The sequence below is a fragment of the Diadema setosum genome, chromosome 7 (genome assembly GCF_964275005.1).
Source record: "Diadema setosum chromosome 7, eeDiaSeto1, whole genome shotgun sequence".
In the NCBI taxonomy this organism is placed as follows: Eukaryota; Metazoa; Echinodermata; class Echinoidea; order Diadematoida; family Diadematidae; genus Diadema; species Diadema setosum.
In genome coordinates, this window is record NC_092691.1 from 33,244,360 (window position 1) to 33,258,347 (window position 13,988).

General features: G+C 37.6%; 1 protein-coding gene across 2 annotated transcripts in view; it reads right to left on the reverse strand.

The window, feature by feature from the left end:
- Nucleotides 1–13,988, reverse strand: part of LOC140230712 (ceramide transfer protein-like) — an 86,874-nt gene that overhangs the window by 54,110 nt on the left and 18,776 nt on the right. For both annotated transcript variants that reach the window (XM_072310851.1, XM_072310850.1), the window contains exons 6-9: nt 12,649–12,741; nt 9,627–9,722; nt 6,854–6,934; nt 4,314–4,403 (exon numbers count right to left, since the gene is read on the reverse strand). In XM_072310851.1, the coding sequence (XP_072166952.1) occupies nt 4,314–4,403; nt 6,854–6,934; nt 9,627–9,722; nt 12,649–12,741 (360 nt within the window). The remainder of the gene's footprint in view (nt 1–4,313; nt 4,404–6,853; nt 6,935–9,626; nt 9,723–12,648; nt 12,742–13,988) is intronic.

The window sequence follows — 13,988 nt, forward strand, 5'->3', positions numbered from 1 at the left end:
CTCTAAACACCCTTCACTTTCAACTCTAATAAGAAAAGGATGATGCCATGGCATTGAAAGATGGTGTCAGTCATAAACAGAAAGTATGTTCTTCGTGAGAATTTAACTTTCGGTTTTGTTTGTTAAAGGGTGTGTACAGTTGTGGTCGAGGTAAGGATTTAGCTTTTAACGTTTTGCAAGATATTCAGAAACCACACTATGAGATGTCAAAGAGCATGCAGTTCTCAGGGGTATCAAAAGTTTATTCGATGAAAATCGGTTTTGAAATGGCTGAGATATCCAAAAACAAGGTGAAACAAAGAGATCGTAATAAAGTTGTGGCATGTCGCTTTTTATTATTAGCACTTTTTTTGGATATCTCAGCCATTTGAAAACCAATTTTCATCAATAAACGTTGAATCCTTCTTAAAATTACATGCTCTTTCATATTTCATACGAGGCTTTTCATTATCTCACTTAGGAATGTTCAAAACATGAATCCCCACCTCAACCAGTACTGTACAGTCCCTTTAATCCCTTCATACTTGTTATGGAGTTTTTCATCCTGTTTTTGTTCTATTCATTGCACAGAGCACTGCTGGATGAAGATAAAGTACTTGAAAAGACCTTAAACTTACAGCCTCTTTTCTCAGAAAACATCTTCCAGAGTGAGTACTTTCTTTTCATTATCTAGAAGGGCTTGGAGAGTCATTTGCATTGAATTACCAGTCATTTGAGAGCTCAGAGTCTGCTGTTTCGGAAGCTGTCGTTATAAAAATAAACCACATCTGGCGACTTTTCGGTGGTTTTGTGAATGCAGAGTCACATGATTATGTTGTTTTGGTAACATTTTGAATAAAGTGTAACATGAACTTTAAAAAGAAGAAAAAAAGAAAGAAATCATCTATGATTCCAGAGACATCTACCCATTCTAATTCGTAAAATATCCGCTAAAACGATCTCTCTGGTTCCACACTTAATACATATTCAGACAATCTGAATGAAAGAAAAAAAAAATCATGTGTATAATTAATGTACATGTATGATGATATTTCTTTGGAATAATTCATATAGATGGAATTCAACTGCAGGCAATAATTGACTACTATCAGCGCAGGACTTCCCCATCCTTCCCTTCCATTGCAAAGAAAATGGCATCAAGTTATGGTATATGCAATGTACAGAACAATGTATCAGTGCTGTAAACAGGATACTGAAGCAAACCCTGCTATTACACATTTACATTTTGATGTCTCACACCTGAAAATAATTCTCCACAGAGACACATGTTCAAAGTACTAAAAAGTGACAAAATTTGATAAAACACACACACACAAATGTTCAGTGTCTGTTGTGTATAGGGATATCAAAGTAAACTTACTTGTTTCTAGTCAGTTTTGACATTTGCCAGGGGGTCTTCAGCTCAAATTCCTTAATCCTGTAGGTGCCCAGCAACTTAGCTTGACTTGCTATAAAGCACCTTCCTTAGCATTTGATAATCCCTTTAAATCTGACCCAATGGTACAGTTTATAGCAAGTCCACTGAGGTACATGTGTAGCAATGTGCCTTAATAGTCCAACAGGACAATGAATACACAATAGGGATAAGGGATAAAGTGATATTTGTGACCATGCATCACAAAACCAACAAAAAGCTGCACAACCGAATTTTCCATGAGGACTCGAAATAGGTCAAATTGGTCAACCTTCATCTTTTCATATTTTCTGAATGAACAATTCCTCCTCATACATAATTCTAAGGTTTGCGATCATAAACATTCAAAAACAAAGGGGCAATTTTCTCTTTTTTGCAGGTTTTCTGCAACACCTTTTGTTTATTTGGTCTGATGTAGGCTTTCTCTGATTTCCTGGATTTGCAGCTCCAGAAACCCTTTACACTCTCTTCTCACTATCAACTCTAATAACTTTTGAATAGATGATGCCAATGCATTAGAAGTTAGTGTTAGTCATGAATGAAATGTACTTCAGGTAGGGCAAAGCAGTCCCAATAAAGAATGGGTCCCACCTTTTATGAGGACTTCTTTGTTTTTGTAATATCTCGGCCACTTCAGAACCAATTCTCATCAAATAAACTTTATTCATAAGAGGTTTCTCATATCTCACACACAGAAAAAAAAGCTGGAAACCTGAAGCCCTATTCAACTAAAATTATGCTATCCCTTTAAAGCTTACCTACTTTAATAATCCTTTCAGTCATTGCTCGCTAGTTTTATATCATGTTCTTTTTCTCACTCATGCACAGAGCACTGCAGGGTGAGATTAGGCACTTGAATATACACTACCCAGCACTTCACAGCATTTTCTTCTCTGTATACACTTTTCTAAAGGGTGTACTTTATTTCTATTGAGTTAGGGATGTCTATTTGTTTTAGATATGTAATTTTAAAGATTGAAGTATGTTCTTTCAGAATCTTCCTTTAACTGAAAGTCCATGTCTTGTGACTTTCTATCGGCACAGAATGGTTTACGAGGACTACAGTTTCACCACCAAACTGCACATGGTTTTTAAATGTATACCAAAACCAGTACAGTCTTCCTAAATTTACATGAAGACCAGTCACGCCATGAAATGATGTTGAAGAGGGACTCATTCTAATCAACCACACATAATTAGTTTTTATTAAGCTGGTATGGCTTCTTTAAATACCTTTTTTTCCTAATCTATTTTGTTATAGTTGATAGAACAAAATGATGGGGCTCAGGCTGATCCATATCAAGTGTAAGGCCTATAGAGCTCTGCCTATTACACAAGAAGATGAGATCTTTGTCAATAGAGGGCAGTCTTCATATCATGAACTGGCAAGTCAAGAGTGACAGATAAATCCTGATGACTGTGGACCAGCCTGCTGGCTATAGGGTTCTCTTGCAAGTTGACCTTGCATGCTCCTTGATTGTAACTACAGTGAGAAATCTATCTACACTGTAGGTTATCAAAAATTTAAAAAAAATAGGTGCATGTACATTTACAGTGAAATATTCTGGCATTTCACGAGGTGACTCATAATGTGAATGCAAATACAGCATGAAATACAGTACATTGCAAAATACTATTGGATTTTGGGTGGTCATTCAAACTTCGCACAAATTACGCATGCAAGATTTGAGTGCGAAACATGTTACAAAATACCACCGATCATATAGTTGTGTACCTCTCACGTGGCCTAACACTGTTCCTATCTTCTACCCGTGGAAGACAGACAATGCGTATGTGAAGTGCTTACCGAGAAGTGCATTTTCGGGCCAGAAATTCCATGGTATTTTGTGAATGAGAAAAATACCAAGTGAATTTAACTGTAAATGTGGATATTTTCGCGTAAGCAGTTTTTCGCACTCAGTTGGGGAAGATGAGTTTCGCATGTTTTTAATTCAGTGTAATCGAGATATCAACTACTGATACATAATATCATAGCAAGCAAAAATATTCACATGCACTTATTTTCGAGCTAGTTTCTGGTTGCGTGAAATGTGTGAAAATTTCAAGACCCTAGAATTTCCACTTTCACAGTATTGCGGTATCTATCACCGTGGCATTACAGCTATGAGAATGGTGCCTACTCATTGCCATGGTATTTGATACCACAGTCATTCATATGTGAATGGACCTAATGCTACTGGGACATAATATCATAGCAAGCCAAAATATTCACATGCACTTATTTTCGAGCTAGTTTCTGGTTGCGTGAAATGTGTGAAAATTTCCAGACCCTAGAATTTCCACTTTTACAGTATTGCGGTATCTATCACCGTGGCATTACGGCTATGAGAATGGTGCCTACTCATTGCCATGGTATTTGATACCACAGTCATTCATATGTGAATGGACCTAATGCTAGCTCCTGGTAATGTTTCATGTTTTACCATCATCATGTGCATACTATTACATCATTGGTTTGCATGCCGGTAGTCGATGTGTATCATATCTTCCGGTAGCTGCCATCAAGGCAAACGCGAGAGAAATACTGCCATGGTGAACAAAGTGACAAATGCACGTGGTATCTCCCTTTAATCTCCATCTCTAATAACCATTACTGAGTCTGCACTTCAATACTTGATTTGAATAAAGGAGAACAGATGACTGAAAGATGTATATCTAATGCTAGCAGGGGGTTCCTATTTCCCTCAACTCTGTGGTACAGTCTATATATGTTTGTAATAATACAGTAGAGCTTACGTTTATAGCAGCTACACTTTAGAATATAATATGATGTAAAGCACTGTGAAACAACTAATATTTTGTAAAAGTGCTACATAAAAATTGTAATTGTATGTACTGTGTTTTAAAATATATGAAAGAGAAAGAAAAAATGACTTACCTTCATTTCTCCCTCAGTGTGTATGAGGTCCCACGAACTCTCAATGTTCTCAAACGCATATTTGATGTTCTCCTCAACTCTATCATTGCACTGGAATGACAAAGACAATTTTTTTTTTTATGTTTTTCATTGACAGCGGCTCATTTTCATTAGCAGGGTAGCTCAACTCACCTAGTCTCATGCCCTGACACACAAATTCCTTATCATCTTATAATTTGTATCTTGTGACAGCGCCAACAAGAAGACAACAATTTTAAATAGGACAAGCCTCTCTTTGTTTCACCGCCAACAACTGTTTCACAAGTTCCTCTCCGTGTCCTTTTCATTCAATAGTTCTTGATGAACTGAGATAACAGTCATGTCAGATATTGAAGGGTTTTTTTGTTTTTTTTTTCAAACTGACTTCTTTTTTGTCACACCTAAAACCCTAGCAAAGCCAAAAAGATCAATTCTAGAAATCATGTCTGTGTTTCAAGGAGAAATGTCTACAATTTCCTATCAGTTATTAACAGCAGTTATTCCCCATTATGAAGAACACCTTTCGTAATTTCTTTTTTTTTTTTTCTTATGAAAAAGAACCTCAGCACACACAAAAAAAGTCAGAAAGTGCTGACATGACATTCTGGGTATCTAAACCTTATATCCAACATCCAACAACAGGAGGCATATCAAATTATCCAAAAAAAAGAAAGAAAGATGAAAATCTTTGTATTTCATGGCTGAGTATCAGGTGATACATTTTGTGACACTATTTTGCATGCTGAAATTACATAATCAGAATTAAGGGTCCAGTTTACCTTTGGGAGCAGTGATTTCAAAATTTTTCAAGATATCATATTTGATGCATATGTGTAGGTCTGTTGTATCATAAAACATCCTACCATATGAAATATTTGCAATAAAACCTAAAATATAAGGAGATATCAGGGTTTTTCTCAATAAACCGTAACTGTATACGGTTTAGTCTGGAAAATTTTTTATTATAACTATTGTTCACATTTTGTGTATTTAACAACACTTAACATCGATTATACGGATTAAAATTTTGACAGTGGTTGTTTCTATCCCTAACTCACATTTTAGAACTATTTTATAGCACTAATGCTTTCATCTGCAAATGGTAAATTATGCCTTTAACATCTTGACGTCTGCCGATGTGTTTTCACATAAACCATAACATACATGTATCTAGATAATTAAAGCAGTTTGAGGAAGCACGCATATATATTTACTCCAAATTGTACAGAATCCTTGAATTTCTTCCCAATAGTTACTTGACCTTTTTCAGTTTGTTTGACCTCAGACTCAGAAATTACATGTGACCCACTTTCCACCCTTTCATAGTCTGGGATTATCAACTCACGTTGGGGAATTTCAAATCTATTTCATTTTCATTTACCAAAATTACCCAAAAATTGATGAAATGAAAGAATACTATGCATGTATCCTTTGGATGTTCCCCCCCCCCCTTTTTTTTCATATGTGCTTTATTTTATTTCTTTTATCAATATCTTTATCATTACTGTTATTTTAATTATTATCATTACTGTGTGTGTATATATACTTTGATATGTTTGATTACTTTCATTTTGTTGCCTCCACCTGGTACACCTTTCAGGGCTCACTGTTTACTCAGCCCCCCCCCCCCCCTTCCCTTTGCTGTTGACTTTTCACTCTTTCCCTTTCCATATCCTTCTGATGTTCCTTATCTTCTTTGATGTTGCCTCCCTATTCATCCTTTCCTTCAATGGTTGCCTCCTTGATCCTCATGATCATTACTGACCCTCCTCTACCTTTGTCTGTCCCCCCTCCTCTGCCTTTTTTCTGTCCACCCTCCTGCTCTAATCCCCCTCCTTTTACCTGCTGGGCTCCTTTTACCTCCTTGTCCATGACCTCCCACCCTCTCCTTTGTTTTCTTTGTTCTGTGTACCCAGCCTGTCCCTGTCTGTTCTTGTTGTGTGAAGTCCTTTTGCTTTCCCTGCTTGTTTGTCATTTTGCCTCTGACGAAGATTCTGCTAGGATCGAAAGCTCAGGCCCCTTTTGACTTCATGTATCTACAATCTTACAATTATGCTGAGGGATATCACATTTTTCTTTCACAGCCCAAAATGTGGAGAGGATCAGATCTACGCAAAATTTTCACCTGTGCCATGAGCTATCATAAAATGAAAATCAGAGCTAACTTTGGAAAAAACCAGCAAACATTGGCAAACAAATATTACCACCTCAGACATAGCAACAACAATGATAACAGCAATTAAGTATACACGAATACTGTGCATGCCATATATTTCGCTGGGGTTTACTTTCGCGAATTTTGCCATTCAGGTGCTGTAAGCAAATTTAATGACATACAGAAATATCAACTCTGATCCCGAAAAGAATTTGACATGCCCGCATAAATTTCTCTGGTCATTATCGTACTCACGAATTTAACCACTCGCGAGATTGACGGAAAGTCCTGATTAGCGAAAAATTAGACTGGCTATATATATGACATATACAGTACTACATAAGATGGGGTCGGAATCACAGCTTACATGGGCAGACAGTCTGTGCCTGGAAGGAGGCGCATCGGAGCATATCGTCCTGGCGTACAGGGTGTCCGGGTTGTCACTGGCCTGGATTTGAAAGAGCAAAACAAACAGAAATAAAAAATGTAAAGAGGTGTGTATCATTGCAATTGCAAAGAAATGATCACAGGCACACGTTTTCACAGAAGAAAAATTTTCAGCAAAAGATATGTGATTTAATCTGTGTAAAGGATTCTGTTACAACCGACCAATTCTAAGGCAGGTCTCCGCACATTATGTGACCGTGCACCTCAAAACGAACATAAAGACGCACACACTGATTTTGCGCGAGGACTGAAAATGAGTGAAATGGGTCAACCTAGCCGAACTTGACTTTTTCATATTTTCTGAAAGAGCGGGTCTTCTTTTACATTATGCTAAAATTTGGTATCATAAAACGGGCAGGAAAGTGTGTTTTTTTAGCAGTTTATCTCGAACATTTTTGGTAGAATAGTGTGATTAGGTGTGTTTTTAGAATCCTTTTTTCATTTCTGAAAAACCTTGTCCACACTCTTCACTTTCAACTCTAATAACTTTTGAAAGGATAGTGCTACTGCTTTGAAAGTTGGCATTGATTATGGACAGAATGTGTTAATGAGGCATGCTTAATTTCAGTTTAATCTGATAATCCCTTCATTGTTGTTACTCTGGTGGTTTACTTCCTGTTTTTTGTCCCATTCATCGCACAGCAAGCACGGTTTGGTAAAGATTAAGCACTTGAATAGACACTGTACTTCAGAGTCTCTTTTCTCCGTTCACACTTTTCCTGAGTTTGTGCTTTCTTTCCAATATCTAGATAGGTTAGGAGAGTCCATTTGATTTGAGTTATACATCATTTTAAAGCTTAAAGTCTGCTCTTTCAGAATGTGGTCTTAACTAAAAATTCATGTCTGGCGACTTTTTGTTTGTTTTGAGGTGCAGGGTCACATATGTACAACTCTATGGGATTGTCTGTGCCAATCAGTACCGACAGCACAGAAAGGGTTAATAGCATTATGATACTGGATAATGGTTACATGTTAAAAAAAAAAAATGCTGAAAACTTGTAGACCCCTTCATAAAGCAACCAAAGTTATCACATTACAGTCATGTTTTTCTTTCACTATGCCCTCTACTCGGTCTGTTTCTGTTGCAATACTCTATCCCTGTAATTGTGGATGGTATGAGAAAAAATAACACATCGTACGTAATTTATCATCTCAGTATGAATGTTTGCAGATCACTTTACCAGGAAGTCAACCTTGTGGTAGAAAAATATTTGAACAACCAGAAGCTCTGAAATGCACATCCTATGTGTAAAGTAATGAAAATCTAATGAAAGCATCGTCTTCACCGATTTCTATTGGATTCTTCTTCAGCATGTGGTGTTCTTACAACTCTTCCAAGTGAAAAAAAGAAGAAGGGATTTAATGTTCTGCCTAAACATTTGAGAGGATTCAATTTTGGCTGTCTGTACAGAAAGGCAAATAAGGATAGTTTTCACATGCAAGTTTCTTCAATTTGTCTCCCTCTACAAATTAAATTTGTTAAGATCGCAACTGCTGATCTGTAAATTAACAAAGCTGTTTGTTAATTTACAGATCAGCAGTTGCGATCTTAACAAATTTAATTTGTAGAGGGAGACAAAGTGCAGAAACTTGCATCTGAACCTTCATATCTTTCTTTCAAGGATAGTTTTACATACAAAAGGAACCATATTGCCATGTGGTAATGCCTGCTTAATTCATTGCCCAAAGAATGCTATACCATGTGCTTTTACAAATTCAAGTAGCATGAAATTGCCCACAATTTCTCAGGTTTAGCTAACATTTGCAAATACCTGCATTTTAAAACATCTAACTTAAGAGTATCAATTACAATCAGATCTTTAGCAAATCTATTGTGATGCACTGAAACTTCAAATCATACACACACACACACGCACACATACACACAAAAAAAAAAATCCCTTTTACAACTTTTTCCTTAAAATAGATGGCCTTAATTTTTTTTCTCTCTCTTAACTGTTCTTTCTTCACCTATTGGCAGAGATGTCGGGATGCTAATCTTCAAGAAATAAAGATCACATAATCCCTCTAATCCCCATTGTATGATCATGGCCATCCTGTGGACTAACGCACATTGCCATACCTCACTGGGCTTGCCGACTTACAAACTGGGGGTGTTTCATAACGCTGTTGGTAAAGTTACGCTACTTACAAGCGACTGGTGATTAGTTCTTGTGATGAATTACAGAAATTCTGATAAGTATAGCACATCAGAACTAATCACCAGTCGCTCGTAAGTTGTTCGTAACTTTATGAACAGCTTTATGAAACAGGGCCAACAAATCAAGTGTGGATGCATTTTTAATACTGCATGCTGCTGAAAAGCATGGCATGTTAATCTCAGTGCCTTGGCACATACACGATTAAGGATAGCAACTTTTGTGCTTTGACTAGCATCTTAAGATTTGAAAAAAAAAAGTGATATAACTGTAATGACATAATTTTGCAGAAAATCAGGTAATTTGGCTCTAAGGCTTCAAGACCATTCAGATTGTTTTCTCTTTGAAAGTAATGTCATCATTCATTATCATCAAATTATCTGAAATTTTGTGATGTCGCAATAAACTCAGAAGGGTGCCTCGTATACGATGTATCTTTCTACAAATACTGTGTGTGATTGTTGTATAATCTGATGGACATCAAGACAACACGAGCACAGTGTCAGCTGATCGTAGGCTTGGACCAGAACCAACCGTATTCCTCTCAGAGTCCTGCTCATCATGGATGTCCAAGGCAGCTTCGATGGCATCAAAGAACTCCTCCTCCTTCATGATGCTGTGGGGCCCCTCCTACAAAACATCCCAAAACAAGACAGAGAAAATAGTCAAGGACAACGACAGCATTGGGCGAAAACATTTTTTTTTTTTTTTCAATCTTAGGATTGACACAAGGAAGCTCAGAATATTGCAACTAATTGACAAATGGCCTACATCGACGTAAATAAGCACTGATTTGATCATTGTTTCAGTAGTAGCCATGATAAAAGAAATCATGGCCATACATACTCGAGCAGGATTCAAACCTATGACCTCCTGATCTCCGGACAGGGGTCATCTTCACTAGACCGCCAAGCTTCCGCCCAACAGCAAGTGTTGATTCTATTCCTTATAGCATGCAGCAGGTACTGCGTATCTATTCAAATTCCTCTCGAGGGAAGAATTTCATGAATTTGAATAAAGCTCATAATATGTTGGTTATCTACTTGCTTTTTCAAGCTTTTTCATGCTTTTTCAAGATCTGTTTCTCTGCAAGCCTAGAGAGAATATCCACACACACACAAAAAAAAAAACAAAGAGTCTTCAATTATTTGATATAACTCCAATCATTGAGATAAACCTCAGATTACAAATCATAACTATATCTTTTAGGTAATTCCCAGGGACTGGTTATTGCCTATGCCATCTCATTTTGTTGCCAGTTTGCAACAACAAGACAGATACAATGTAGATAGATGGATAAATAAATGACCTAGTACATTTCACAGCAGCTACGACTGTGTCTCCTATCCAGTATTCCTGATGAGGCCAAGGCCAATTTGAAATCACCTTAAGAGCATGACCAGCAAAATGCCCATTTTACTATACTCTGCTGCCCTGTTTCTCTGATATTTGATGATAAATGATCAATAAAACCTTTAATTCATCTAAGAGTTTCATCTCCTTAAGAATCCAGTAAGATTTATGTGACTACTAACAGACTAAAATGTTTCAGTGTGGCTAATATCTGGTACAGTATGCCTAGGGGACTAAGATGTCTCTGTGAAAATGTGCTTTCAGTGATTTGAAGAACATGCTTGTAACTAAGCACCGATGTGGTTACACAGTATTTGGCTCCTGGTGAATGCAGTGTTGACCCTTGAAATATCAAACAGTAATTGATGCCACTTCCGTTATAAATTATTGTAATGTATTAAAGTGTCATTGAAAGAAGGCAAATGAACAGACAGACTAAATGCAATTTTTGATCGCATAATTTGTTCACTCTAAATGTAAGTCCATCTACCTTTGCCTGTTTTCTTTTCAGCTTTTGGAGAACGTGGGGAAAAAATATCAAAGATAAACAATAAAAGTGAAATGGAGAGCACCCACAGCAATCAAGGACTTCCAAAAGTTCTCACGTTTCCAGTATATATTTTTTGTTGCGATAACGTGAAGTGAAACAACGGATTGATTCATATCTTCTATAAATACCAGTGTTGGCATGATGCACAGTGTTCCAACAATGTCTAACACAAATCAACCTGATATAGAGCTCCGTGGGTCAGGTTGTGAGTTCAAGAAAGAGTAACTTGGGCTCAGTGGCATGAGGAGGTGCCAGTCACTGTGACTAGTAAACTCTACAATAACTTCCCAACTTCATATCTCATAGCTTTCAAGCAATAATCCTGCACATTGTTATTGAATATCATTCCGCTCCCCCTACTACCTTCTCATTTCCGTCCTCATAACACTTATCCCCCTATCATTTTTTTCCCCTACTGTACCCCTCTCTTTCCCTTTCCCATTTTCTCCTCCCCCTCTTCAATCTTTTCTTTTCTAATTTGAACCCCTCGTATCCCTTCCCTCCTCCCTCATCACTATCATCTCACTTTTTCCCCTTCTCCCTTTCATATGCTCTTCCTATCCATCCCCTTTCAAAACCATCCATAGCATCTCCCCCTCAAATAACTATAAAGATGTCTTCCCATCTTTATCCCCCTCCCAATTACCTCTACACCTTCAGCCTTCCCCATCCATCTCATTTCCTTCCACCCCCCCCCCCCCCCCCCCGTCCAGTTTTCTTCTCATTCTCCCTCTTCCAATTCCCACCAATATCCTTCCAATCTACCTCATTCCTCCACCCCTCTCCCTCCTCCCCTCTCCCCCTCCTGTATCCTTCCAATCTATCACACTCCACCTCCTCCTCTCCCCATCCACTTTCCTGCCACTTCCATCCCTTTTTCCCATCTAAATTTTGCTCTACCTCCCCTCTGAATAATTTCCCAACTCACTTCTCAACAATCCCTCCTTCCAATATCCTTTAAAGGGATGGTTTAGTTTTGATTGAGATTGGACTGATTTCAAACTTTTTGTGAGATAATTAGAAACCACTTATGAAGTATGAAGGAGCATACAACTCAAAGAGACATTCAAAGTTTATTTGATGAGAATTGATTTTGGAATGGCTGAGGTGTCCAAAATCAAAGAGGTCCTAATAAGGTGGGACCCATCTTTTATTAGGACCACTTTGTTTTACTTTGTGTTTTGATATCTCAGCCATTTCAAAACTGATTTTCAACAAATAAACTTTGAATTTTTCTCAGAAGTGTATGCTCTTTAACCCGTTGAGGACGATTTACTTTTGCCACAACACGCATTTCCCATAGACGCTTGCCTGAGTATACTCGGGACTTGTCCTCAATGGGTAAATTTTTCATGAGTGGTTCCTAATTATCTCACAAAAAGTTAAAGTCTGAATCCCTCATCTCAGCTAAAACTACATCATCTCTCTAAATCCTCCCCCTTCCTCTACAATTTAATTTCAAAAACATTCTCCTTCCCCTCACTACCAATTTCAATCTAATGCTTCCACTTCTCCCTCCCCCTTCCATCTCATTTCTTTCAATAACTCCTTTCTCCCTTCCCCTTCCTCTCCTCATTTCCTTCCACACCAATCCCACCCCCTTTGATTTCAAACTTTCTTCCAAATCATTGGTATCACCCCTGCCTCCTTTACCTCATAGTCTGGGCCTCCGATCCTGGCCTGTAGCTTGCGCTCCTGCAGCACTTGACGGTACGCCTCCATCGCCCTCTTCCTTTTCTCTTGTTCCTAAATTATTCAAAACACACACGCAAAGCGAGAGAGAAAAAGAAACAAGAGAAATCTTCATACCTTATTCAGGACAGGAGCAGTTATACACCCTGAAATATAATGCTAGATCCCTATTCATTACTAAATACAATGGGCATTTACTGGAAAGGTGATAGTTTCATTTTCATATTAAATTTTGTGACATAGTCTGATATTAACTGTATAATGCATTTTCACACACCCCAATGCAATTTATGGTGCATGCCTGCCTACAAAGCACAAACAGCAAAGTGGGCGTTTGCACGTTGCAATACTCTATATTAATATTATGCAGCAATATTGAAACTGTAAAATTGCCATTACATTATAGAGACTGCACAAATGCAGGTGAGTTATCCAATCATGGTGTACAGTAATGTACTTCTGCTTACATTTTTTTTTTTAAATTTCTGACTTATTACATAGTTTGCCTTGCTTATATGAAATAGATAAGATATTTCCACAAGTCTTATTAAGACATGATGGTGAGCAGCTTATTTTGAGCCACTTAAAAATCATGAATGTGCAACGGACAGAGAGAATACTCACAAAGTCCCAATCTTACACTTATGACAAATGCCATTCAACTGTCTTCAAGCATTATATCAGGAACAAAACAAAACAAACACAAAAACAAATAAATAAATACAAAGGTAAAAGAAAAAGCTATTTTAATTGTCTGCAACCATTAGATCAGAATACAACAAACAAACGAACAAACCCACAAACAGGATGTCAAAACAGTCATTTGCAATGCTGAATTTCAGTGACAGTATGATACAGGTTTGTGTCTGACTCTGTGGATGCAAATGATGGGGGCCTTCCGTGGAAGCCTGTCATTATGAGGTAGTTTGGTGATACAGTTTGGATGCTGTGGCATGAGCATTCATCTCCCACTGAATCAGAGACTCTGGATTAGTGCAAATCCCCCGCTGACAACGGATTATTCCTCAATATGGGATAGATACATACAGCCCCAACCACAGACCACAGAGACCCAACGACAAGTCGAGCAGATAGTCACCTCAGTTGTTGATCAATAGTAAATTCATTATTACTAGACTATCATCATTCTCTCTAACCCCAAAGCAATTGCCAATGATAAACGATAGCTATGAATCCTACTTATTATGTACACAACATCTCATACTTTTTTTTTCTATCTAGACAATATGCATGCAAAAAGAATTTATGCACTCACTGTCTAGGAGGGAAATCATCAATAG